The 27,954-nt window shown below is 42.7% G+C and overlaps 1 protein-coding gene across 1 annotated transcript; it reads right to left on the reverse strand.

Annotated features, from left to right (window-relative positions):
- Nucleotides 1–658: 658 nt before the first annotated feature.
- SETD7 (SET domain containing 7, histone lysine methyltransferase) lies at nucleotides 659–27,216 on the reverse strand. Its single transcript, XM_050946589.1, has 8 exons — nucleotides 27,071–27,216; nucleotides 20,330–20,459; nucleotides 13,265–13,466; nucleotides 10,617–10,806; nucleotides 8,906–8,987; nucleotides 7,563–7,680; nucleotides 7,228–7,385; nucleotides 659–3,203 (listed from the first exon to the last, which is right to left on the reverse strand). The coding sequence occupies exons 1-8, from the start codon at nucleotides 27,108–27,110 to the stop codon at nucleotides 3,023–3,025; spliced, it is 1,101 nt and encodes a 366-aa protein (XP_050802546.1). The 5' UTR covers nucleotides 27,111–27,216; the 3' UTR covers nucleotides 659–3,022.
- Nucleotides 27,217–27,954: the final 738 nt, after the last annotated feature.

Genomic DNA, 27,954 nt, shown 5'->3' on the forward strand with positions numbered 1-27,954 from the left:
TTTAGAGGAAGACATGCCTCTAATAAAGCAGTAATTACGCCTCAACATTGTGATGCTCTTAAAATGTTGATTTATGTGGAGGCAGGAATAGTTCTAACATTCATATTTCCTTTTGAGGGTCATCTACTGAAGTGGTATTGTCAATCAGCCTTTGACAACTCTCTGCTACGTGTGAGGATCAGTTTTATCTCTCAGCATACCCAAGCTCCGAGTCACCAAAATATCATCTATGTAGACCACCTGCCATAGATGAAGAAACAGCGATGTGGCTACAGTCTCCAGAGTGAGAGGGTGTTGGAAAAGCCTGCATTCTGATCTTTGCTGGGAGAGTGCCATGGAACCCATGGCATAGACCCATCCACTGAAGATTAGCTTCTGTGCAAGCCTAAATGCCAAAGTCCTGAAAAGGCTTTGTGATCAACAATTGTATGAGCTAAATAAACAGAGCCCCAAATTAAAGAGGGCCTTACTTAAATTCCCTAACTTTGTATGTACACCACATTGAAGATCCTCACAGAGCATAAAATGTCTTTGGTCCATCCAATGCATTCTCTAAAAACATCTAGTTCCTAGACTGTCAGATGCCTTCACCTATTTGAATTGGAAACCTGCATTCATACTAGTTTTCAGATCCAAGAAAACTGGATGGATAGCTTTCATCTCTTAAAGCAATAGATCAAAGATGCTACTGCTGTTGTAGAAATTTAGTTCTAATTTTCCCTAAAATTTTTGTATGTCTCTCACACAAAAATTCTCTACCCATTTAAAGTAAACGTATTGCAAATGCATTTTAACTGTTCCTGAACTACTTAAAACCCCCAAACAAAAAGGTCATCAGGATTGTAGACCCCCTAAGAAGGCTGGGATTATCTAAACTGAAATGGTGGTTTTATTAATCTCTTCTACAACATTAGGCAAGACTTGTTAATTTCCAGATGAACGTTCAGGGGCCCCTGCTATCTGCTGAAGCAGATCTATAAATGAGACAAGTTGACATTTTCTAAATGTCTCAACAACAGCGACTGATGTTTTTACATTCATTGTTTCAGTCTTTCAGCATAACCCCTTTTGCAGTTGCTATTTGAATCTTACTATGTCACCTATCACTCAACTCATTTACTATGCCTCAAAATGAACAAGATCAGTATGGGCCATATTCTCTGCAGACGTTACACTAGTGAAGACTGTGACCCTCTATACCAGAAGTGGGCAAACTACGGCCCGTGGGACCATTCTGTCCAACCCCTGAGCTCCTGGCCCAGGAGGCTAGCCCCTAGCCACTCCCTTGCAGCCTCAGCTCACTGTACCGCCGCCACAATGCTCTGGGCGGCGGGACTGCAAGCTCCTGGGGTAGCGCAGCTGCAGAGTCTGGCCTGATCCGGTGCTCTGTGCTGCGCGGTGCGTGGCTGGTCTGGTGCAGCCACGCCACCAGCCACCGGTGCTCCAGGCAGTGCAGTAAGGGGGCCGAAGTGGGAGTGGGGGGTTGGATAGAGGACAGGGGAATTCGGTGGGTGGTCGGGGCTGGAGGTGTGGACAGGGGTGGGGGTGGTCAGAGGGCGGGGAATGGGGGGTTGAATGGGGGAAGGAGTTCCAGGGGCTGTCAGGGAGAAGGAGTAGTTGGATTGGGAACGGGTCCCGAGGGGCAGTCAGGAAGGAGAAGAGGGCTGGATGGGGTGGCGGGGGGCAGTTAGGGGTAGGGGATTGGGGGGTGTCACGGGACAAGAAGCAGGGTCAAGGTCAGATAAGGGGCAGGGGCCGGGCCACGCCTGGCTGTTTGGGGAGGCACAGCCTCCCCTAACCGGTCCTCTATACAATTTCTGAAACCTGATGCAGCCCTCAGGCCAAAAAGTTTGCCCACCCCTGCTCTATACTAATCCAGGACTACCTTCTGCCTGCAGTTGCATACACTTCTACTGACTTCAAAGGAGAAATATGCTTTCAAAGGCAGAATTCAACCTTAAGAATTAGTAGCTCTGGTAAGTGAGACAGAAAGAAATCCCCTAGACACTATCCAACGCTCCCCCCACCCCGAACATAGGTGCTGGAAGTAAGGGTGCTGGGGGTCTCCTGCACCCCCTGGCTTGAAGTGGTTTCCGTCATATAGATGGTTTAGTTTGGTTTGATGGCTCTCAGCACCCTCACTATACAAAACAAACAATTCCAGCACCAGTTCCTCAATGTCAATCTTTAAAAATAATAAAGTTAAACCCCACTTTCTCCTCTTTGAGCATCTTCATGCAAATACATGTTAATTCATGTGCGATAATCTTAATTAAACAGTGTATCCCAGCCCCAAAGGCCAAACAAGTTTTTGTTTTGGACATGAATGTCACTAAAACTATTTATATAAAATGCCACAGAGATCTATACACGGCACTCTCTCTCAAGTACACAAACCTTTTTCACTTGTTAGAAAGGTTTTCTCCTGCAAGAGAGGATTTGTAGAAAGAACAAATGCTCAGATAAGAGGACGAGGGAATTAAAAACCCAGCCTCCTATACACCAATAAATAAACTGCTCTATTGCAAGATTAAGATCAAAGGTTTAAAGATCAAAGGTTTAAAAAGGCAAATTACACTACTATTAGAGAATATCAAAATATTATTATCATCACAAATGGCATGTATGTAAAATGCAGCTGCACAGTAATGCCTAGGCCGTAGAAATAGTAACACTGAAGTCTGCTGACTAAAAGTGAATGATCTTTTCATTTTCTGTCTAATCTTTTGGCATCTTTGCATATGGTGCAGAATTAGATAAAAGCTACTAAAAATATCACTCTGCCTTGTATAGAATATTTAATAATTCAGATAAGATTGGTGCAACACTAGCTAATTTTAAATCTGCTATGAATAACGCAGTCAAACCTAGTTAATATGCAAGAAACTTATTTCTAACATTGAATGAAAGGTTATGATGCAACAGCATGAACAAATCCCTGGTTGTCAAGTTTTTAGTATAAAGGTAGTGCATAGATCAAAGTTTCTATTTCAGTTTGCTGAACTGAGTATTTGCCTGCATTTCACTTCTGCTGGGCAGCCTGGAAGGCTTTCAGTTCCAACCGGTACCATTCTGGTGCTTCTGGCCCATTCTGCCCGATGGGATTGTGATCATATCCATAAGCCACTGTTAGTTCTTCATCCTTCTCCACAGCCCTGATGGTGCGTATACACTTGACTGGCCCAAAACGAGGATGAACAAACCTAAACAAGGAGTATGCACTGTAAATTTTAGCCCTTTAGTAAACTATAGATATATTTTTATACTAAACCTTCAAATGTAAATTCACAATTCCCTGCCACACAGACTCTTTTTAAAAAACCCTCAAATTAATATTTAAGCCATGAAATAAGTCTTGTGTCTCAAAGAGTTGTTTGGCACTTCGCAATATTTATGAAACTTTGAGTTACATAAATCTTAAGAATTTGTTCAAGGAGTTACTGCTTTGAACTTCAAGACTTACTCTGGTGTAAGATTTAAAAAAGGCTTCAAATACTGTGTCATGTTACATCAAAAAAACAACTCAAACTATGACTTGGGTATTCTCAAAATTTCCTGTAAAATATTTATGGTATCAAAAAAGTAGTCACTGATTTGTGCAGGACTTGCAACTACCTTCATAATAGGACAACAATGAATATTATTTGCAACAGGGGAAGTCAATCATCCATGTTTATCTAGTATAGGTTATTTACTAAATGTTTTACAAGAGCACACTTCCGCTCATCTTCTCCAGGGACTTGCTGTAAGCAAGGCGTTTTTTTTTAATCTGCAAGTGTCCGACCCAGTTGTAGGTAACAAAAGAGTACTATAACTTTGGGGGAAAAAAAATTTGTGGATTTTTTTTAAACTTCACTTTGACAGCACTTTGTATAGAAGATATCCCTGTTTCCCACGAACAGTTGACATTACCAAACTATTTTAACTGTCAATTTTTTCTAAGAGTGCCCCCCCTTTAATATAATGCAGAAGTTTGAAAAGAACCAAAGGTCTTGGGCTCAAAATCAGGCAAAAGAGAGCCGAGCATGCAGTACTATTGCTTCTTCATTGTTCACGTGAAAACAAATATTGATTGGATGTGCAGAATTCACTCTAGAGACGTGAAAGAGTACAGTCATGAGTTTTTTTAATTCGCCTTTCCTGTATGTACTCCTTTTTGTCTGGGTAGGTTGATTCAATGAATTCAAAATATTATTCAATTAACAGATTCTAAGGGTGATCATCTAGTCCAGGGGTTCTCACAACTAATTTTTTGGTGGCTTTAGAGTGCAGCCACCAACTCTTGCTGGTGGCCGCTGTTATAATTTTAACTAAAATTCCTAATTAAGTTTAAGACAGACAAATAAATATGCGCATATACTGTACATGTCCAAATGATTGCAATTTATTTATGTTGGGATTTTTTGCAGACTAATAAAAATAACGTACACTTCTCTCTATTCTTTACTAGACCTAAAAAGAATAGAAATACAAATAAGGTACTTTGCACGTTCTTGTCTTTTTTGTTGTTTATTTTGCTTTTTTGGTTGCTTTTTTAAAGACTTGCTATCTAGTAAGTCTTCTGCTGTGAAAAGTGATATTAACAAACATACAAATATCACTTTTCACAGCAGCAGATTTACTCAACCCTGGCATGCCCAGGAACAAATGAAGCCCTGGATGGGGAGGTGAGCAGGAAGGCAGTGGGGGCTAGAGGCGATGGGGAGAATGGACAGGGGGGCTGAAGGAGGTAGTGGGGATCGGGGGGGAATGGATGAGGGTGAGTCCAGAGCTGGAGCCTCCTGCCCACCACTCCAGGGAAGGTGAGGAACTCACTAGAAACCTGCTCCTCCAGCATGTGTCTCTCCAGTGGGAGGGCAGGACCCAATCCCTGCTGGTGCTTCAGGGGAGGAGTCATTGCTTTGCCCCTCACTCCCATCACTGCCCAGGAGGATGTGGCCACAAGAAAAGCTCCTGGCGGCCACATTTGAGCAACGCTGATCTAGTTTGACCTCCTGTACAACAGAGGCCATAGAACCTCCCCAAAATAATTCCTGTTTGAGCTAGAATGTATCTTATAGAAAAAAATCCAATATTGATTTAAAGATTGCCAGTGATGGAGAAAATCCCCACTTACGTTGTTCCAGTGGTTAATTACCCTCATTGTTAACATTTTGTGCCTTATTTCCAGTCTGAATTTGCCTAGCTTCAACTTCCAGCTATTAGATCTTTTATACCTTTGTCTGCTAGGCTAATAAGCCCTATTATCATATTTCTGTTCCCCATGTAGATACTTACAGACTGTGATTAAGTCACCTCTTAACCTTCTCTTTGTTAAGCTAAATCAACTGAGCTCCTTGAGTCTAATCACTATATGGCATCTTTTCCAATCCTTTGATCATTCTCGGTGCTCTTCTCTGAATCCTCGCCAATTTAACAACATAATTACATATATTTTCAGCCAAACTCGCAGAGGTCTTACACTCAACATCTCTCTATTTGTCTTTAATGATTTTTGCACACCACTTCTGATTGCTACACATGATACATGTTCCAAAATGTCAGGGAATCTTCTAGGAATAAATGGCCAGAACCCTATAGATGTTGAGGAAAAAAATGGGAGATACATGAAGCCCCTGCCAGCTCTTCAGAACAGCCAAAGCCTCAAGTGCCTCTGCAATGGTCTATAGAGAAAAAAAATCAACAAACAAACAAAAAAACCCACCTTTTGATGGCACCCATTAACATCTGCCAGCTAACACCTAGGAAGCGGGGTCGGGGGCTGCTCCACATGGCTCCTGGAAGCTGCGGCATGGCCCGTCTCCAGCTCCTACGTGCTCCAATGGGAGCTGCAGCGGCTGTGCCTGCAGATGAGGCAGTGTGCAGAGCCACCTGGTCACATCTCTGCATAGGAGCCAGAGAAGGGACATGCCACTGCTTCTGGGAGCCGCTTGAGGTAAGCGCCACCCGAAGCCTGCACTCCTGAGCCTCTCCCCACACCCCAACCTCCTCCCCCAACCCTGATCCCCCTCCCACCCTCTGAACTCCACAATCCCAGCCTGGAGTACCCTCCTATAAACCAAACTCCTCATCCTCAGTCCCACCCCACAGCCCTCACTCCTCCCTGCACCCCACTCCTCCGCCCAGCCCAGAGCCCCCTCCCACACCCTGAACTCTTCATTTCTGACCCCAACCCCAGAGTCTGCACCCCCAAACACAGCCTTCACCCCCTCCCGCACCCCAACCCCAATTTTGTGAGCATTCATGGCCCACCATACAATTTCTATTTCCAGATGTGGCCTTCAGGCCAAAAAGTTTGCCCACCCCTGTGCTAGCATAACAATACTCCTATTTTATCTCTGCCTATTCTCAAAACAGCATTTAAAATGTTACAACCCTGAATAACTTATCTCAGATAGAAAGGGGGTATGTGTGGAGGAATGTGAGGAAGAATGGAGGACCTTGTTGTGGGTGGAGGGGAGAGTATGGGTCACCCAGAACCCCTGCCATGTGGGAGGAAGGAGGACCTTGGAGTGGGTGGCACAAAACCTCTGGTGAGGGAGACTGTGGACCCTGATGTGGGAGAAAAAGGGAACAGGGGCCAGAGAGAGTTGCTGGTATTTGGAGGAGGAAGTTGCGAGGAGTCCCTGGAAACGGAGGGGGAATGGGAAGGTGGCACACAGGGAGCTGGGGGGAGGGGGAAGTGGAGGGATACAAGGAGCCCCTGGTACGTTAAACAGGTTTGGTCCGTACAAGCTATAAAGCATATGTCCCCTCCCCCACCACCATATTGTTTTAAAATATGTACCTCCTTATACATGTTTGTAGATGTCAAACAGGTTTTCAGCTGCTGGAGAGTACTAGAAAAATTCTTAGTTTTGATGCTTCATGTTCCAAAATGATGCACTGTAAAACATACTCTGTCAAATGCTAGGAGTGAGGCAGAAATGGCCCTATCCTTACGTTTCAGCCAAGGATGCTGTATTTTGTGTATCTGAGCATCAATGGTCAGACACAAACGCATAACAAACATGCAATATCATTCTAAGCCTGAACCTGCCGTCAAAGTTTAGGGTTGTTGAGCAAGTCTCAGTTCTAGTACACAGAGACTGCACGTGAACCTGAGGGAAGACTCTTGGATCCAGAGAGTACATCCGGCCATCTCAAAACATCGTACAAGCATAGTGCACTTCAGTGTAACAATCTCACCTCTGCAGTGTTTGGTCTGAAAGACAGGCTAATACTTACGGGTCATAGATGCAATTAGGAGTAAAGGAGTGGTTGGCCTTATGCCCCAGCGAGGCACAATACTTGGTGGCATGGTTGTAAGGCTCTGGCACATCTATGACTGTTTCATCATCCAGGGCTATTGTGTTTTCGTTGAGGGCCCAATCTCTGCTGTCCACCTGATTTGCAAGGTAAAAACCCAGCATGTCTGGTCACATTTTATTTGTTTTCAAAAGTTCCAGTAAGCACACTTAGATAGACTCACAGAAAAAAAAAATCTTACAAGAAAACATTCAAAAAAAAAAAAAAAAAAGCAAACAAAATTCAGACTGGTTCCCTTCCGCTCCCTGCCTTACCTCCTGGTGTGTAATTCGCACTCCATTGTAAAATGACATAACCGTGTGCGATCCTGCTGCTATTTTAGAAAATAATCCTTCACCAGCATTGGAAATGAGAGATGCATCAACATATATCCTAGAAAATAAAAAAAGAGGGTAGAAATTGGATATTTTCTCGTTATCACATTTGCAATTCTCTACACAGTATTACTACTACAGCTACTGGTGCAGAGATTAGTAGTTCATGCCCTTTAGAAAATGCAAAGGCAAAAGAACCCAAAGCCTAACAACATTTTATTATTAGAGAAATAGAAGGACTTTTCTTAGGACACAATTCTTAGGAAAAATAAATTACTTATAATTAAATTTTATGTTCAGCTGATGACCATTTTCCACTCTCCCTCTAATGATGGTTAAACATGCAGGGACCGCCAATCCTCACCCCATGACTAGTCCCATTGAAATTCAATGGGACTACTCGTGTGCAAGGACTACTCACTTGAGAAAGCATTCTCAGGATCAGGCCCTAGAACGCCACGTTTCTAAACAACAGTCACTAAGAACCTTTTGCTATATCACACATTTAGAAGTTTATAATGCCAGAAGAGGATTGCCAGCAAGTACACAGCAAAACCTTGTAAAATCAATAGGATTAAGGCAGTGATGACACAAACAGTTCTACATGCTGTACATTGAGAAATATAAAAAGGTGATGTTAGTGACTGACTGGAATCCAGCATTCCGTAGAGAAACATGGCATGTCAACAGTCGAGGTTTGAAATGGACAGTCTCCTCTTTCCCCAGGGCTTTCTACTTTATTACATAATAATCCCAATCCTGCTCACTTTATTCTGATCAACAAGACTACTCAGATGAGCAGAATTTGACCCAACCTGAATCACTATGCTTGGCATACACATCAATTTGAGACTGATTCTGTGTTCTGAAAAAGGGAACAGTGTATTTGTGCCAGATCCTATAAGATGCTGAGCAACCGCAACTCCCCTTGAACTGTACCTTGTAGGTACGGCCCTTAGTGAAGAGTTCTGGACTTCACTGAATGTGATTTTGCAGCTATATTTTTTTAAAGTCACTTTCAAGATGTTACCCAAAAGTATATTATGTCCATGTTCTGTCTACTAGATTGCCAGTTTTTCTATGTAAATCCAAAAGAAACTTAGATTCAATTACGTCTGTGCTCCCCATCAGTCAAGTTAAAGGCCCAACCTGGCAAACCCTTAGACACCTGACTAGTCCTGCAATTGTTCCTGTGAGTAAGGGTTTGCAGGATCAGGTCCCTAAATGCACAGCAGACCAAGAAGTTTACTGAAAGATTTTAAATGGAAAAAGAAAAGTTCTACCTCTCTGACTCGTAAGGATCAGGAAGAAGTGCATTTGTAGAAATGCAAGATGAAGTAGATTTATCAAAACTGTATACTGGGCCTAAAAATAAATCAATACAGGAATTAAATTAATGGACAATATTAAAAGCATTTTTCTCTTTTGTTAGAGGGACAAGCATTCAAGACATTCAAAAACAAATTAAGTCTGAAAGATAATGAGATGAAAAAAAGAAGAAACATACTTAAAAAGGATATTATATAGAGCTGCACTGAAAACAAAATACCTGAACCCTCAGACAGTTACTCCTTGATTTTTCTCTTCCCAGGCAACTGAAAATAGCATATCTTATATAGAAGAGCTTAAAAAATAAAAGGAGGATCTCTCTGATTATTAAAATTAGGGCCCAGTTTTTTAAAAAATGACTAATGATTTGTGCCCCCAACTTGGACACCTTACATGGGCCTGACTTTGAGGAAGTGCTGAGCATCCACTCTCTGACAATTAAGCCCTTTTAAAGTCTAAATTCTTGCATACTTATATAATCAACTGTCTGATGTTTATTTGGGGGCAAAATTAAGATGCAGGTGGAAAAGGCAGGGAAAAGCTGAGTATTTGAAAGTTTGATAAAAAGCGGTTGTCCATGGTAACAAAGTTCTAAAAATGGATCTCTTCTTTCAGCTTTTCACACAGAGTGTAGTTGTATCCTATTTACAAAGCACAAATTGTACCCTCTCAGCTGGATTTTCTTCTTTTTAATTGTGCTATGCAAAGATTTATCTACAATATTTAAAAACAAAAGGTCACTGCCGTCCTCTGGCCTGTTTTTCCCCTTTTTTCCTAACGTTTAGGTTCCTATTTCCAGACTGTTTAATTACATAAATCTTTGGGGCACAAAAGTAACAGTGCTAGGATAGTTCATATTTCTACTAATGATCCTGTCCTGTCCACAACTGGAAAAAAGTCAACAGCAATGAAAGAAACACCCCAAAACACTAAGGGGTCAATTCACCATAGCCCTACACCTTATGTAATTGTTTACCGCAGTACTGAATTGGTGTAAGATACTATCACTCTTACGTTTAGCATTTTACGCACAAACTGGTGTAAACGACTACACAAGTTGCAGGGCAATAGTGAATCGGATTCTTTCTTATCGAATCAAACTTATTAATTCTGATGTCTATGTCCCACGCTCTCTATTAATGCACTATCTAATGGCACCCAACAGTGCTAGTACTGATTTGTACAAACAAACCCAATAGAAAGCAATATAGTTTGGACTGAATCATGACCCTTCCTTGCTTTTTGTTTGTTTGCTCATTTCAACAATGTGTCTGTCAACACAAAGAGTCATTATTAGCTAATTTTCCAGCTGGCATAGGGAAAAAGGTGAATTTAAAGGAGTGAATAGGATGGGGAAGATTCCACACAGAGTGTTCCTCAGCCTTCCCCTCCCACAACATTTCTGCCTTTTTCAGACCAGTGGACAACACTGGAAATACACACCCACCCCTACCTAACTTATAAAAGTCCTCACGAATGTTCTGTAATAGAAAAAAATCTGGTGTTCTCCCTAATAATCAATTCCTCCTCACCAGTCAGACCTTACACACCCTCCAGTGTAATATTCAGAGTATGGGGACTGAGGTGAAGAAAGAGGCTGACACACACTGACCAAAGAGGATATATTTTTTGTCAGTGTACAAGCTGCACATCAACTGAACTTACTGCCTGGTACCAGTTCAAAGTGTGGCTTTCCCTCCTCTACAGATGTAAGAGTTGCTAGTTTTGCTTCTATCATTTCTCCATCTATGAACCTTCCATAATATGCAGTCTTCTCATCAGGATACACATAGGCTATTTTTTCCCCTGTCATCTCCCCTTCTTCATTCACTTCTCCTACAAGGCTGCCTCCATCCTGAAAGAGTGTCCAAAAGAAAAAAAGTTTTTAATTATAATATGTAATAAAGAGCTAGCTATAAAAGTAAAGTATTGGAGAAGTTGCTTGACGTAATTTACTGATAGGGTTAGAACTAGTTTGTAAGGAATCTATAGAGCCTTGATTAACATAAGACACTTATTCCAAATCAAGTGTGTCCACACAGAGGCACACAAACAACAAAAGGTGTGAATTAAAACTCACTTCATTATTTCTGTGCCAGGAGTAATTCCAAACAATGGAATTACACCAGAAAAACCAGTGTAAGATCTAAATTAGGCCTTCTGCCCAGTAGGTAAGTAGAAACCGCAAGGACTTTCCTTTCATTTGAAACAAACATTGAGATTTCAAACAAGTAGGGGTAGCAGAGCTAGGCAGTGGCCCAGGGCACTAAAAACCTAAAGCCTCCTGCCTTGTCAATTTTGCAAAAATGGTTCGGTGCTGGGGATAGGGGGGAGAGAGAGGAAGAGGAAGTGCTGCTTTGTATTCAGTACAGCTGCTTTATATATTGTTATGCGATGGTACATCAGAGGACTGGAGCCTATAAAGCATTAAGGATGTATGTTGGAGGTGTGGGAAGTAATTAGAAGTGGAGCTGGAAGGAAAGAACAGAATAAGAACTACAATGGAGATAGTGAGAGAAGAAACTAGAGGAAAGGCAATGAATTTGGGGAGAGAGAAAAGCGGACAATGGGGGGAAAAAACCATCAAGAAAACTGGAGAGGTAGGGAGAGTGGAATACCAAAACCCCAGAGAGTGTGCCTTGTCAGTTGCAGACTTTGAATCACCACTTCCAGTATTCAGGTGGAAAGAAGTGGCAGGAGCAATAAATAAGATCAACTCACCTGAACAAAAGGAAAGAAAAACAAGAGACTAACGAGAGTTATGAGTAATTATTTTGTTTGCTATCAATGCTTCCAAACTGCATTTATTTTTCAAAGTTTTCAAGAAAAAAGACCCCCTAGGTATCCCACCTCCTCCATCTCCTGTTGACAGCTCCCAGAAATGTAAGCCTCTGCCCTTTTCAGCTCTTCTTTCTTCCACCCCAACCCCGTCATTTCAGTGTGAGATACTGCTGCTGTGCCAGTGTCAGTCCAGAGCTGCCTATAAGAGCTTACCTACTGAATACCACGGAGCTTAAACGGGTTATAACTCCCAGTGATGGGTATATTTTGCACCTTCCATCCCCAAAATTACAGCTCATCAATTATGGGGGAGATTTCTCCTAGGCTTGGCTTAATCCTTGCTGGCAGCAGGAATGCCATACAGAGAGACACACTGGATTATGTACCATACCATACTGCCCAACTAAGGCCTAGTCTTCGAGACAAAACTATCTATCTATGTTTAAACATGGGTATGGCTTAAGGATGTTACATGTTTTCTGTCCATACAGATACGAAAAAACGATATTACAGCATGTTTTGACAACAGCTACATTTAAACAGTTATTTTTGGAGCAAAAACGGCATCTTAGAGATCACTTTTCATTCTATATTCCATCCTGACAATTAATGCTAGCCAGGCTGTTAGAAATGAACTTTCCAGGACTTGCAGCTGAGTTCTATCATTAGGAAGTTGAAGGAAAAGTATGTGATTTTCACAGCCAGGTGTATTTAATTTTTTGCTTTCACTTGCACTCTTTTCTTTATCACTGGTAATTGCCATTGGTATTTCCCTGGCAGCCTCAATTATAGTTTTAGCTACTACTGTCCAGTCTGTGAATTAGGTAAGCTAGGTTTTTAATTCCTCTAAGAATACCCAATGGTCACAGCGTTTGAGGGGATCTAAATAACTAAATATGCATACAGACGTAACACAGAAGGAGACTGCCCCTTGCCTAGAGAGAATTCAATCTACTGGGTAGATAATTTTGTCCAGAAGTCTTCCACTCCAACACTGCCTTTCATTTTCCACCCCCAAAGTTTTTAGGACCTTTGGTGGCATTCTACACACAAATGTGCCGTACCTGGTAACTTCCGGCCCTACTCAGTACGTACTCAGGCAAAATTTCTATTGACTTGAGTGCCTTAAGCAGGGACTGCTGAATAGGGCTATTCATGAGTTAAAAAAAAAAAAAAAAAAAAAAAAAAAAGAAGGAACACTACTGTACTGTCTATAATTTAGCACATTTTAAAATATTCCCCAGAAGACAAAGATTCCCAAAGAAAAAAGTCCCAGCATTTTCTTAAGAGACAGAAACAGGAAACCCTTGCCATTTTCTGGAACTAGGTACTTTTCAGCCCTAAAGGAGCTGTCATAGAGAATAAACCTTATTCTCTAAGCCAAGTTCATGGAGCCAGGTCTAGCAAAATGTCTTGCAGCAGCTAGAAAGAAGCTTCCTCCCTAGGCCACATAGCAGTAACAGATTACAGCCTATATGGCTCCTGTGCCCTTCTTTTATTCTTCAACAAAGAAAGCAGGAGATCAGGCTTACCGGGTAATATATCCAACACACGCCATGTCGAATATTATCTTTGTACTGCCCTTTGAATATTAGTCGTCCATCAATGTCATATTCCTGGGCAGGTCCATTAAGTTCTCCATCCACATGTGTGCCATGAAGAACTCCTCCATCCTCATATGTGTAGAGTCCCTGGCCTTGGAGAGCATCATCGACATAATACCCTTCCAGTGTGCTGGTAAGCAAGAGAAAGACAAATAGTGTAGTTGTCCCCCTCTTTTCAACAGAGCTCTTGAGAGCTGAACAATATAATCAGTACAACCTTCACCCTCTGCTTAAAATCTGGGCAGCATATTGTATATAATTTTAAAACTCCAAATAAAAAACATTTAAAAAAAAAAAGCTCGCCTCCACTGAATTCTCTAGCTAAATAACACTAAGCATTTATGTTGTACTTTCATTGTCCAAGCACTTCAAAGATGTTAATCTTTCCGTTGTACTGATTCCGCATTCTTGATCCACACTGCTACGTTTTATAGATGGAGACAGTGAGGAAGAGAGATGAAGTGATTTATCCAAGGCTAAAGAGGGAATTATTGTTAGTGCAGACTGCTTTTGGATTAGGATTTTCTCCCTTCTAACTCTATGCTCAGACCTTCAGATCCCATCTCTTCAGTGTCATGCAATTCTAAGGCTATGTCTACACTACCCCCTGGATCGATGCTCTGGGAACTGATGCACCAGGGCTGATTTAGCTGGTCTAGTGAAGATCCACTAAATTGATCGCAGATCGCTCTCCAGTTGACCCCAGTACTCTAGTTGACCCAAACAGGAAGAGTAAGGTAAGTCGACAGGAAAGCGTCTCCCATTGACCCAATGTAGTGTGGACCCTGTGGTAAGTTGACCTAAGCTACGTCAACTCCAGCTACGTTATTCATGTAGCTGGAGTTGAGTAGCTTAGGTCGACTTACCACGGTAGTGTAAAGTAGTCTTAGTCTACACTACCAACTTACGGCGCTCAGGGTGTGGATACTCCACATGCCTAAGCAACGTAGTTATACTGATCTAACCCCCAGTGTAGACAGCGCTATGTCGATGGGAGACCTTCTCCCAACAACATAGCTACTGCCTCTCGGGGAGGTGGAGTACCTATACCAAAAGGAGAAGCTCTCCTGTCAGCGTAGGCCAGCAGCTGCACTGCTGCAACGCTTTAAGTGTAGACAAGCCCTAACATACTACCAGCCCGGTGTTAGTTCATGTCAACAGCATATTTAATAGCTGCCTGCACCAGATTTCCCAGAATCACTGTCATTTTGTTTTTAATTAGGGCTATCAACTGATTAATTGTGATTACTCGCGCTGTTAAACAATAATAGAATACCATTTATTAAAATATTTTTGGATGTTTTCGAGGTTTCAAATATATTGATTTCAATTATAACAGAATACAAAGTGTACAGTGCTCACTATTTTTTTTATTACAAATATCTGAACTGTAAAAAACAAAATAGCATTTTTTAATTCACCTAATACAAGTACTGTAGTCAGGGGCAGTTCTAGACATTTCGCCGCTCCAAGCACGGCGGCATGCCGCGGGGGGTGCTCTGCCAGTCACCAGTCCCGCGGCTCCAGTGGACCCCCTGCAGGCACGCTACCTGCCTGCTGCCCTCCCGGCAACTGGCAGAGCGCCCCACGTGGCATGCCGCCCCAAGCACGTGCTTGGCATGCTGGGGCCTGGAGCCGCCCCTGACTGTAGTGCAATCTCTTGGTCATGAAGGTTGAACTTACATATGTAGAATTATGTACAAAAAGTAACTACATTCAAAACCAAAAAAAATATAAAACTTTAGAGCATGCAAGTCCACTCAGTCCTATTTCTCATTCAGCAAATCGCTCAAACAAGTTTGTTTACATTTGCAGGAGCTAATGCTGCCCACTTCTTGTTTACAATGTCATGTGAAAAATGAGAACAAGTGTTCACGTGGCCCTGTTGTAGCCGGCGTTGCAAGATAGTTTACATGCTAGATACGCTAAAGATTCATATGTCCATTCATGCTTCAACCACCATTCCAGAGGACATGCATCCATGCTGATGATGGGTTCTGCTCGATAATAATCCAAAGCAGTGCAGACCGAAGCATGTTCATTTTCATTATCTAAGTCAGATGCCAACAACAGAAGATTGTTCTATAGTTTCTGTATCAGAGTGTTGCTCTTTTAAGACTTCTGAAAGCACGCTCCACACCTCATCCCTTTCAGATTTTGGAAGGCACTTCTGATTCTTAAATCTTGGGTTGAGTGCTGCAGCTATCTTTAGAAATCTCACATTGGTATCTTCTTTGTATTTTGTCAAATCTGCAGCAAAAGCGTTCTTAAAATGAACAATATGTGCTGGGTCATTATCTGAGACTGCTATAACATAAAATAGATGGCAGAATGCAGATAAAACAGAGCAAGAGACATACAATTCTCCTCCTAGGAGTTTAGTCACAAATTTTATTAACTCATTCTTTTTTTTAAACAAACATCATCAGCATGGAAGCGTGTCCTTTGGAATGGTGGCCGAAGCATGAAGGGACACACTTAAGTACCTTGCAATACCGGCTACAAAAGTCTTATGCGAATGCCTGTTCTCACTTTCTGGTGACACTGTAAATAAGAAGTGGGCAGCAGCATCTCCATAAACATAAAGAAACTTCTTTGTCTTAGCGATTGGTTGAACAAGAGTAGGACTGAGTGGACTTGTAGGCTCTAAAGTTTTGCATTGTTTTGTTTTTGAGTGCAGTTATGTAATAAACAAAAAAATCTACATTTGTAGGTTGTACTTTCACAATAAAAAGAGACTGCATTGGAGGTGAATTGAAAAAATACTGTTTCTTTTGTTTATCATTCCTACAGTGCAAATATTTGTAATAAAAATTAATAATATGAAGTGGGCAGTGTACACTTTCTCTTATGTGTTGTAATTGAAATCAATATATTTGAAAATGTAGAAAAACATCCAAAATACTTAATAAATGTCAATTGGTATTCTATTGTTTAACAGTGCGATTGAAACCACGATTCATCACAATTAATTTTTTTAATCGTGATTAATTTTTTTGAGTTTATCACGAGTTAATTGAGATTAATTGACAGCACTATTACACACACACACACACACACACACACAGCGCTATTGTAAAGTAATATACATTGTGAAGCAAAACTCATACAGCATTTCGCTAGTGAGTCACTGATTTCACATCACTTTTCTCTTTCAATACCTTTAAAAGAGTAGCAATAATACTCAGACCTAGAATATGCTGTAATTTGTTTCCCTTTTTAGAAAACAATGCTGAGAGAAACTAACAATTAGAGATTTAATAAAAATTCCTTATTATAATGTCACTTTCCTTGCAAGCTAACATTTTTAAGAGTGTCTACTTTGCCTCAATATATTTAATTAAGATATTAACTGTTAACTACTTAACGTCTAATGATATTGTCTACATAATTTATCTTAAAATGCAATGACATCTATGGTGAAAGCACAACAGTCCATCTGGGAATAAGACTCCATGTGTTTCAGAAGACTTCAAATATTTGCTTTATTGTTGTTGGACATGGGCTTCATCAAAGTAACTCTCGAGTTTCTGAAGTTTCCCTTCTTTACTTCTACAGTGTTTGTCCCCTTGCAAGAAAGATACTTTTGCTGATACAATGCAAAAGCAAGACGCCCACAACTCAGTATTTCAGATTGCACTAGGACTTGAGGTTTATCTGCAAAAGGAAACGAACCTGTTCATTCCAAATGTCAGTTGACGGAAGGCTAAGGAAAAGCCGCTGGGGATAACAATGGTTTGGCTACTAAAATAGACAGAGTCAAACCTTCTTCAACAAGGACAGGACATTCAATACAAGCATAGAGGACTAGTTGTTGTCAACCACGGGCCATTTTCCTAGTGTATAAAGTGTTAGTTTCCCCTGCTTGTTTCTAGCTCCAGTAAAAATCAGATTCCTAAATCTTCCTGGCAGCTGAACATGCAAAGAATGCCTGAATTTTAAGAATGTAAGCTCCTCAGGGGAGGAGTCACCTTCACATTGTGTCAAGCACATTTTCAGCAGTAGTTATTATAACAAATTAAAATGTTAAAGCCCCAGGTCACTGACATCACAACAGCTCTATAAATCTTAGAAAGATTTGGGGGAGGTTGTTTGTCTCCCCCACTCCTCATTTTCTCCAACTCAAGTCTCTGGGATTTCTCTTTACAATTTAAAAATGCCAACCTCTCACCCTTCATCTCTATGCTCAGTGATGACTCAAGCTTCCCCACTTCTAGTAATTCCCAAACAAATAGGCTTCAAACTTTCCCTTTTGTAACACTGCTCTCAGACCTTGGTAGAGAAGTGCCAGTTTAGAAAATGTTTCCAGTTCCATGGAGAAGAGCAGTTGTTCAATGACAACCAACACTTTTCTGCTCACAGTGCTTATGCCAAAGATTTCTCAAAATGCTCTCAGACAAAGGTTAGTGTAAAAGTAAAGTATCCAATACAAAATGTGGAGCATGCTGGAGTCAGGGTTGGCGCTTCCATTAGGCAACCCTAGGCGGTTGCCTAGGGTGCCAGGATTCGGGGGGCTGCATTTTGTACGCTCCCCACGGGGCGCGCGGGAGCTTCCGGTTCTGCTCCCGTCACACCGCCGAAGAAGGACCTTCTGCCAATGTGCCACGGAAAACAGCAGCAGGCAATTGAGCAGCTCAATGACTGCCGCTGTCGCCTGCGGCATTTCGGTGGAGGGTCCTTCTTCGGCAGCGTGATCGGAGTGGAACCGGAAGCTCCCGTGCACCCCGTGGGGAGCGCACAAAATGCCCCCAAATTCTGCCTAGGATGCCAGAAACTCTGGCGCTGCTCCTGGCTGGAATTGAAATTTCATTCTTTGCAAAATAACACGGTCAATTTTCTACAAAATGAAAATTTGATCCAATCTCTCTCACTTCTTTAAATAAGTGAGAGAGATTGGACAGCAATGCTGACAATGAGCGAAAAGGTTTACTTCTGCTAAATACCCACATGCTGGTTTGGACCATTTTATTCCCCTATCCAAAAAAAAAAAAAAAGACGACAAACATAATTTGTAATGTTGCATATGGGCCCTATCCAGGGTTCTGTAGGAACAACCTACTCTTGAACAGCAGAGCTATAGTGCAGTTGTCAACCTTCACTGGCAGGACTGCAATGGAAACTGGCCATGGAGGAAACGTGTCTGGGCTTAGCCAAAAACAATTAACTTGTGCTAAAGCACACAAGAGTATAAGGGGTGGGGTGTTTTGGGAGCCATGACAGAAAGAGTGAGCTCTGATGAACACAGGGAGCAGGAAAATGACAGTTTTGATGAAGCCAGGGGAGCAGAAAATCTGACGTAATTCCTTGTTTAAGAAAAAAATCCTTAAAGAAACAAATCAACCTTCCTATCCCTCCCCACCCCTCCAGGTATTTAAACCATGAACTTTTGGGTGCAGCATCCTTTTTCGTTAGCTTTCCCCTATCCACAGTACAGAAAACTGTTTAAAAAATATACTCAGACTATTTTGTTTAATTTTGGTTTGGCAGTTACCAAAAATGTACAACAGCGAACTGTTTTGTTTTTCAAAGAATTTGATGCTCATGAAAGGTGCTGGGCTGACAGCTTTGAAGAATCACAGAAAAGACATGGCATAAACACAGGGAAGTTCAGGCTTCCAGTGCAACCCTGCGTACACCCTGCCATTTGGAGGGACCACTTCTCAGAGTAAAAAACAGTTGCTCAGTTTCCATACCTAGACAATCTTTGGCCTCTCTGTTGAGACTTCCAATAAGTATTATGTTTACACTGAAGCTTCCACTGAGAAATCAAACCTGATTTGACATATGCCAGCTGTTAGTAATATTTTTCAGTCACTCCCAACAGGTCTTGAAATGGCCAATTGCTAGCGACAAATAATGTTTCCCTAATGAGCATGCAGGCCCATGAAAATCCATTTCTGTACAACTTATTCTTTAGAAAAATCATTTAGAAAAATAAGGTTACAGGCCCTAATGGCTGGGAAAATAAACTTCCCAGCGTGAACTACGTGTAAAACAATGCCATGCTGCATTCCTGAATTAGCTGACAGGCAGCTCCAATACCTCTGGCTGCTGCTCAGAACTTTGCCAAGCATAAGCAGAATGGAATTGACAAGACTTTGGGGGTCAGTTTCACCTCCACTATTCATAGCACTACACAGCTGCAAAAACCAAGAATGATGTCATTTTGTATATCAGCTGTGCCTTCTGAGGAAATTACTGAACAACAGCAAAGAGAGGTACAAGACCAATTTGTGAGGAAAGGGGCGGGGAGTAGGGGAAGAAATGGCTAGGAACAGTAAAGTAATGGAGACTTTCCACTTTTTACAGATGAAGAAACTAGCCTGATTTTCACAGTGTAACCCCCACTAAAAACAGTGGCAATTGTAAGTGCATTTCTGAAAAGAGAGGTCAAACTATTTTTACAAGATCAAAGAGCTGGGAATAAAAGCTGTATTTAATTCAGTCCAGTATTTTAACCACTAGACAATACAGTGTCCACTAAACAAGTTTCAGGACTAATTAGATTGTAAGCTCTTCTGTGCAGAGCCCATGTCTTTCTAGATCTTTGTATGGGCCCAGCAATATGTGGCCACAATCCCAAATGGAGCCTCTGGGCACTACCATAATACAAATAAGCCCGCTGAACCAGCCTGGAAAATAGTTGTCAGCAGGTTTTTAAACCACCATGTATGGAGTTAAAATCATAAGACTTTTTGAAGTCTTGAATTAATTTAAAGCTTTAATATTAAACAGGGCCACAGTGACTTGACTCTCCTATTAAGGAGCAGTCCCTGGGGTCACTCCATTATTTTCAGAGTTCACAAACAGATGGAGACACTGGCTGTTACTCTAGCCAGCACACAATAAAGAAACTATCCAACTAAAGCTCTCGTGGGAAAGCAGCTGTTGGAACAAGGAACACATATACCCCCCCACCCACACAAAATTAGTTACATACTGGTGTAAACAGGAGAAAAACAAATGGAAGACAAGCAAAGAGCCAATGTTTACCTTCCATCAAAAAAGAAGAACTTGCCACGGCCGTTCTTTTCTCCATGCACGAAGTTTCCCTCAAATCTGTCTGTGGACGAATAGGTGACTGTACAGAACCCATGTGGCAACCCATCATCATCCAGAAGCCCTGAAGCAAAAACAACAAAACAAAAAGATAGCAAAGATATCAGAACAGGTCTGAAATCACATATCATCATCAATATGTAATCTCCCTTCTCTATGTTGTTGCTCCCCAAAATATTGATTTTAACAGAACTACTAGTTAAAATATTTAAAAAAAAAATGGACCAGAGCTATTCAGGACTATTTGTAGCCAGTTTCTTCATGGCAACAACCCGTTACAAAAATCTTTGTGGGGAGGGGAGCCAAGATAGAGTAGTTGATGGGATAAGATGACACACTTCTCAGCTAAGTACTGCCCACACTGTATTGTGTTCAAGCAACTTAAAAAAGAGCCACTACCTAGAAGTATTTCTCCTGCATGCCACTGGAACGGATTCAAGATTTCTAACTCATACAACTGTTTGTTTTTTTAAAAACGTGTACATCTTGAAGAATATGCTCAACACGTACGAGCCCAAAGACAAATCCTACTAGCCAGAGTGAAAAAAATCCCTTTGCAGCCAAACCACATCCCCTGAAATGTAAACAAACAAAAACACATGCTTTGTAACGTTTATTATTTACTCTCGTTGTGACAAATCAGACTACTTTCTATTTAGCACACTGTAAGCGTAATTTACTATGCCTTGCTTGCTCAAGTTATACCTCCTTTCCCTTCCAAGCTTTATGTCCCTTTTTCCTCTTTGCTTTATTAGAACGGATCACAGTGCATCTTTTTCTACTGTTTTCATTATCTGTTTTTCCTCTCTTCCTTCACCCTTTTTAAGCTTCTCTCTTCCTACACTGTGTGCTTTACCTCCTCTCCTGTATTTTCAGTCTTTCCCATTTCTCCTCAAAGGCTCTCCACTATCCCTTTCCCTGCTTCTTCCACCTCCCCCCTTAAGCAAACAGAAACAAACATCTAAAAAGCCAGAAGATGATCACATGGGGCCCCACTGTCTACAGGCAATATCCAGGTGAAAAAAAAAAAACAAATCCTTTCCACGGCTGCTGGGAACTGGGAGGGTGCTTGAGAAGTTCACTGCTTTGTAGACTCCAGCTGGGAACTGTCTGATTTGAACACCCACCCGCCCTTGTCCTCCCAGCCGGATCTGACCATTCCATTACACCTCTGCTATTCCACAGCTTCCAGCTGCTCAGAGTGGAGAGCATGGCAAGTCTCTGCTAATCTAAACCACCTCAGCTTCTGATTCTGGGCTTCCTCTCTAGCAAACAGTTTCAGCATCTGCTTCCACTGTTGCTCAGAACTTTCCCGAGCAGCAGCATGAATCAGATCTAATGCCTCCTACTTTCACTACTGCCCACAGGATTCAGAAGTGCAGCTGTGTAAACTGATGAAGGTCTGTCAGTTTTCACTTTTCTCAGTTTTTGGAAAACCAGAGCATTTCGTGGGTGATGCATCTGACGAAGTTGGTATTCACCCACGAAAGCTCATGCTCTAATACGTCTGTTAGTCTATAAGGTGCCACAGGACTCTGCTGCTTTTACATGATAATTATTGTTTTCTTAAAGCGCCAGCTCCTGGAGTCACGGGAATGTGTGATGATTTCAGCCTTTGTTCTTAAAGAAAAAGTAAGATTTAGTCCTTGTAGCTCTGGAGAAAGTTTCAAAATGTGACCTCAGTGTACCCTAAAAGCTCAAAAAAGCAGAAGGCAAATAAAAAGACCACATCTATTGTTTTTACATAACCTCACGATTTTAAAGCAAATCTCATGATTTTTGCTGAACATGACTCAAGATTTTTGAACATTTGGGGATGGCAATACTTACTATGCCCGTCCTATGGACCTTTCACCCCAGACTAGCTCACACAAAGGAGCTATAAGGTAACAAATAATCATGCCCATTGGGAAAAACACATCTATTGGTCGCAGGATTTAAGTTTAGGCCCTAGTTCACATTTTATTGTATGTAACTATTTGTTTCCACCACTCACACTTATTTCTATGTAAATCTCTCTTCTTTCTTAAATAAGTTTCCTTTTTGTTTTACTATAATCGAATTAAAGTGTTCTGTGTGGGCTAAAGTCAGATTGGTAAACTGGGGTATACTGCTCCTTTGGGAATGAAGGATCTGGTATTTCTGTAAGTACCTAGTGATCAGCGGCTGGATACCACAGGAGGACACTGAAGGGACACAGGGGCTGAGGTGTAAATAATGTCAAGCTGCAGGGCAAAGGCAGGGCTGGCATAGGCCAGAGGAGAGCTCTTGAGTTGCTGATAGGCTGGCTGCGTTAGCTCTGTAACACCAAGCTGGCACAGCCAAAACTCCATTGTGCTGGAGACAGGTTGCAACAAGCTTACTCACAGATCTGGGTTCTCCAAGAAGCGCCAGAGAGAGTATGGAGTCTACATTGGAAAGGAGATGCCCAGGAGAGGATCTGCTGTGGGTAGAAACCCAATTAAGTATGAGCAAGTTTGAAAAAAGCTGAAGTTGACTAAACAGAGCAGGTTATGTCATCTTCAAGCTGAGAGTAGTGAGAAAAGGTAGTGAGTGTGTGAACGGTGAAAAATAAGTTACATTGTAAAAATATTAGATTACTAAAATCAAAATGTATTACTAGTAAGTAGGAGGGAATGTTTTTAAAAAGAGGCAAGCATGCTTCTCTCCAACCCAGTGGAAAAAAGGCAAGCTCCTGGCCCTTTGGGGGTGGGGGTGAGTGAAAGAGAGAATGAATAAGGGTTTGTCTACATGGGAAACTGTTTACTAGTTACACCAGTATAACAGTGTGGACACCTAGATTCCAGAATAAGAGCGGCTTTTTCCTATTTACAAACTAAACCAGAAAAAAAAAAAACACAACCCTCTTATACCAGAGTAAAAGTGCTCACAAAATGAGCTATACTAGTGTAACTATATGGGCTTAAATTCACAGCTTTGTTTACATTGATTTAACTTTCCCATATAGACAAACTGTAAGAAAGTACAACTAATTCCTGACAGAAGAGCAAGATTGTTTTAAAGTACTGAGGAGAAAATATTTACACTTCTCAGGTTAAGTCAAACTGTGCACACTGTACTGCAACAAAATATTTGTTCAGTGTGGTGAAGATGCCACTGGAGTGCAAAAACAAATAAAACTGTCATTAATGTATGTTTATGTAGATTATACATGCCAGAATTTTTGTGCAGTAGGTGGCATATTCTCCCAGTGATTTTAACAGAGACCAGCAGTCTAGTGGCCTCTGTACAAAGTGAGAGCCATGAACTTGAGTTCTAACTTCAGACATGACATAGGGGGTCCAATTCTTCTCTAACATTACTTTTACATCAGAAGCAGCAAGAGGGGGGAAAATTTAAATCCAGCCCGCCTTAACCTAAGGCAAATCAATTTTAAGCTTAGTTACACTGGTGCAACCTTTCGAATATACACCAGGTCTTACAAGTCAGTCCAATGCCTACTGAAGTCAACCGCAAAAGTCTCACTGATTATAGTGGGACCAAAATGGAACATTTTATTTCTTCTTCTCAATTGCCCCTACCCATTTGTAAAAGTCAGAGAGAGTTTTTGCTTCCTTCCCTCTTTTGGACATTATCAAGATTCTTGTATCTTCTCTAGATAGTAAACTCTTCAGAGCCGTGACCTCTCTTTCTGTGGGTTTGTAAAGCATGTAGCACAATAGACCTCCAGTCACAACTGAAGCCTTTGTACAAGGCTACAATACAAAACAACAACAGGGTCAATAAGAGACTAAAACACATGAAGACCAGCCTGGTGGTCTAGTAGTAGTGGTCTGTATGGTCAGGCAGCAGCAGACCTGGGTATGATCTCATTCTTAGTTCTAGGCCTCAGGTAAGGGCAAAAAGGAAGTCCCTAATGTCACTCAAAAGCAATCCCTCTGTCAACCAATCCCTCTGTTACCTTCAAAACTCACCTGAGCACACAGAGAAATAAGTCATTGTATGAAACCATAATGTGCTGCATAGGAACTAGCTATATCAGAAACAGTATCATGATGCCTAGCACAATTAAAAATAGCCTCATTACAAACATTTTTTGGCAAGGATATAATACCAACTTCGTTCACAGGTACACATATAAGCAGAGACGGTCTACACATCACATCCACACTATCCATCACTTTAAGAAACCCCTCTATTCCCCCTTGCAATTTAAAGTTCCTATATAATCTATGAGTTTTGCATAGCCCCCATTGCTAAAATATCCAATCACTTATATCTATGTAATAAGACCAGATTCTAGTAGCAGCTGTACAGCAAACACTATCACATATTTACTGCCTGCCACGAGATACAAGTAACCTGCCAGTGACTCATGGGAGTTAGTTGTATCCTGCAACACACAAATTCCAACACTGTGCTGTTAACCATGATATCTGAGTACCTAGGACTCCTCTTGGTAGTAAGAGCTGTGACCAGGAATGGGCTCTCTGTTTTCAGCTGGCAAATTTTACTTAAGAGCTTCACAAGCCAAATCCTGACTATCTCCCTAAATGTCTATGTTGCGGATAGGGACACCATTTGTGCTAATATAGGAAATTCTGGAATAGCTTTGACATCACAAATGTCTCCTTTTTAAGGTCTGTATCTCAGCCTCAAAACTCTTCTCTGGTCTTAAAATGTGCCCACCAGGTGGTTAGCTTTGGGGAGGCACTGGGGCCCAAGGATAGGATACTGGACTGGGAGTCAGGAGACCTGGATTCTATTCCAGATGTGCTACTGATCTGCTGTGTGACCCTGGGCTTTTCACTGTCTGTTCCAGTTCCACCTTCCAACCTTTGTCTCCCTTGTCTCTTTACACAGTAAGCTCTTCAGGGTAGGGACCGTCTCTACCTATGTGTAGGGATTTAGAGACCAGAACAATGGGGCCCACTGTCATCTGGGCCTGTGAATGCTCCTGTAATACAAAGAGTATCTCCATTATTTTATTTAATTTAATATGTATTAGTTAGTTTTGTCCTGCATCTTCAAGCCAAAACATTGTCAATTTTTATATTGCAGAGTGTGTGTGCGCTGTGAGGAGGAGAAGGCTAATAATATTTTACATTACATAGTGCCTTTCATGCTGAAGGACCTCAAATAACTTAAGAATCACTAGAAATATGCCACACTATTGCTAAAACGCAGTCGTCTCTGAAGCGGAAGAAAGCAACTAACTGGTGCACTCCATACGACACAAAAATGGGGAATATGAGAGTGGAAATGTTGGCTGTGATGATCTTTAATATGTACACGGAGCCGTTGTTTTATACACTCTCCTCCAAAAATGTGGGCCTGATTCTCTGTTGTCTTGCACTTTTTCTAGTCATTTCCACCAATGCAAAATGTGTGCAAATCAGGATAAGACACTACCCAGAATGCAGGTGCAAGCAGGGCCGGCGCTTCCATTTAGGCGACCTAGGTGGTCACCTAGGGCACCAGGATTTGGGAGGGCGGCAGACTGCTCCGGTGGACCTCCCGCAGGTGTTCCTGCGGACAGTCCACTGGTCCCGTGGCTTCAGTGGACCTCCTGCAGGCACACCTGCGGCAGGCCCACCAGAGCCGCGGGACCGGCGAGCCGGCCCTGCGCCTAGGGTGCCAAAAACCCTGGCGCCGCTCCTGGGTGCAAGACTACACTAGGTGCAAGACTACAGAGAATCAAATCCAATTACTTGAAATTAAACACAAACTAGATGCCACATACACTTACTTCTTGTTTCAGGTCAAATGGTGTCAAAATAGAATAAGTTCACTGAAGTCAATGCAGATTGACTGGATGTAAACTGGTGTAATACAGTACCAAACAGAATCTGTTCCTAAATTTGCCATGTAAACTAGGTCCTTTCTAAAAAGTCTCCAAGATCTTAACATTTGACAATTCTATTTAAATTGAAATGCGTGTACTACCATTGGGATAGCCCATACTATAGAATACAAGGTACTAGAGGCCCAGGCCTTCAAACACAACACGGAAGTAACTGTACTCAGCCCCACTGAGTAGTTACTCGGGTGCTTAACTATTTGAAGGATCAGACCCTAAAGATCTACAGGGCAGCCTGCATTTAGGAACAGCAGCGATATATTTAACTGAACAACAAGTGGCTCCTCCACGGCCCCTCAAAAAAAGTATAAATAGACTAGCAACAAACTAGGCACTATCCGTTCTCCTCCGTGGCTCTGCTAAGTTTTCCAAGGCATCAGATACCATCCGAAGCCTTCTACCCCCCCGAGCTCTTGCTTCGCTATAAACAGCTGCTTCGAGCACTTGTTTTAAAATGTCGTGAAAACAAAAAGCGGCTCCTTACAGAGGAAACACCGCCCCGCTGCTCTTCACGCATGCGGGGGGCCGATGCGGCTCGGCTCGGCTCGGCGGAGCTGGCGAGCGCCCCGGCCCCAAGGACAGGGCAGCGGGGCCCGGGCTGGGAGGAGGCGCGCAGCCCAGGCGTGCCACGTGCTGGCCCCCGCACGCCAAGGCCAGACGGGGGGAGGGGGCGCTCGCACTGCGCAGACCGGCTCTGCCCGCCCCCAAACTTGCCCCCACCCCAGGTGTCCCGGGCCCGGCTGCTGCGTGCGCCGCTCGCAGGCTGCGGCGGGCAGAGCCGTGCCTGGGGCGGCCGCTCGGCAGCGCGGGGCTGACAGCGAGCCGCGGGGACCCGGTCTGCGGGGCCCGGTTACCTTCCACGGTCTCCTCCAGCGTGTCCTCATCGCTGTCCATGGCCGGGGCCGCCGGGCGCCCTGCGGGGTGTCCGCGCTCGCCCTGTCTCCCCCTGGAGCCCGCGGAGCGAGCGGCTCCGCGCACCCCGGCCGCAGCGTCTATGCGGGCGCCGTGCTCGCTCCGCTTTGTTATAGAGCAGCTGATCCGCTGACATCACCCAGGCAGGGCCGGGGCCGCTGCCTGACTGACAGCTCCCTGCAGCGCCCGGCCCGCCAGGCAAGCACACCCGCGGCGCGCACAGCCTGGGGGTGGGCGCCAAGACAGGGCGAAACCCACCCGCACAGTGCACGGAAACCGGCCCCCGGCAGGCCCCCGCCCCCGCCCCCAGCCAGCGGGGCAGCCAGCAGAATCAGCAACCCCCCAGTGTTCCACAATGGTAAGTCAAGGCCTCGACCACCAGCAGGTTGATTAAAAACCAGGAGATAAAAAAAAATCCATTTTAGATTCTTTTTGTCTTCCAACATTTGAGGCTTGAGGAGACATGGGGTTCACATTTGTGAGTTTCATCAGCAGCCTTATTTTCTAGGGATGGAAACTTAGAGAAAAAAATGAAAGCTGAGATTCCCATGAAATAACATGATTCCTTACTCTAGGGCTTAAGAAAAAAATATCACAAATCATGAGAACTGGCAAGATATTGAGTCAGGCACAAACAGAGAGAAAATGGCAGACACACAGTGGTGGACTGGCATGCACACATGGGCAGACTCCCCAAAAGAACACACAAGGCAGGACTGACTGTCCCAAAGAAAAGGTGTGAATCTGCACTGGGTTCTTCTTCAGGGATGTCCCCAAATTATATGAATCCTACATGACAGCAAAGGAATAAAGCAGAACCTGTCTT

The sequence above is a fragment of the Gopherus flavomarginatus genome, chromosome 3 (genome assembly GCF_025201925.1).
Source record: "Gopherus flavomarginatus isolate rGopFla2 chromosome 3, rGopFla2.mat.asm, whole genome shotgun sequence".
Lineage (NCBI taxonomy): Eukaryota > Metazoa > Chordata > Testudines > Testudinidae > Gopherus > Gopherus flavomarginatus.

Bases quoted from the DNA above. Each gene is read 5' to 3' on its own strand.
- SETD7 (XM_050946589.1), bottom strand. From the start codon at position 27,110: ATGGACAGCGATGAGGACACGCTGGAGGAGACCGTGGAAG. The intron at 7,681-8,905 runs GTAGAACTTTTC...TTTATTTTCTAG, and splicing joins GATCCTTACGAGTCAGAGAG to GATATATGTTGATGCATCTC. The intron at 7,386-7,562 runs GTAAGGCAGGGA...CTTGCAAATCAG, and splicing joins TGCGAATTACACACCAGGAG to GTGGACAGCAGAGATTGGGC.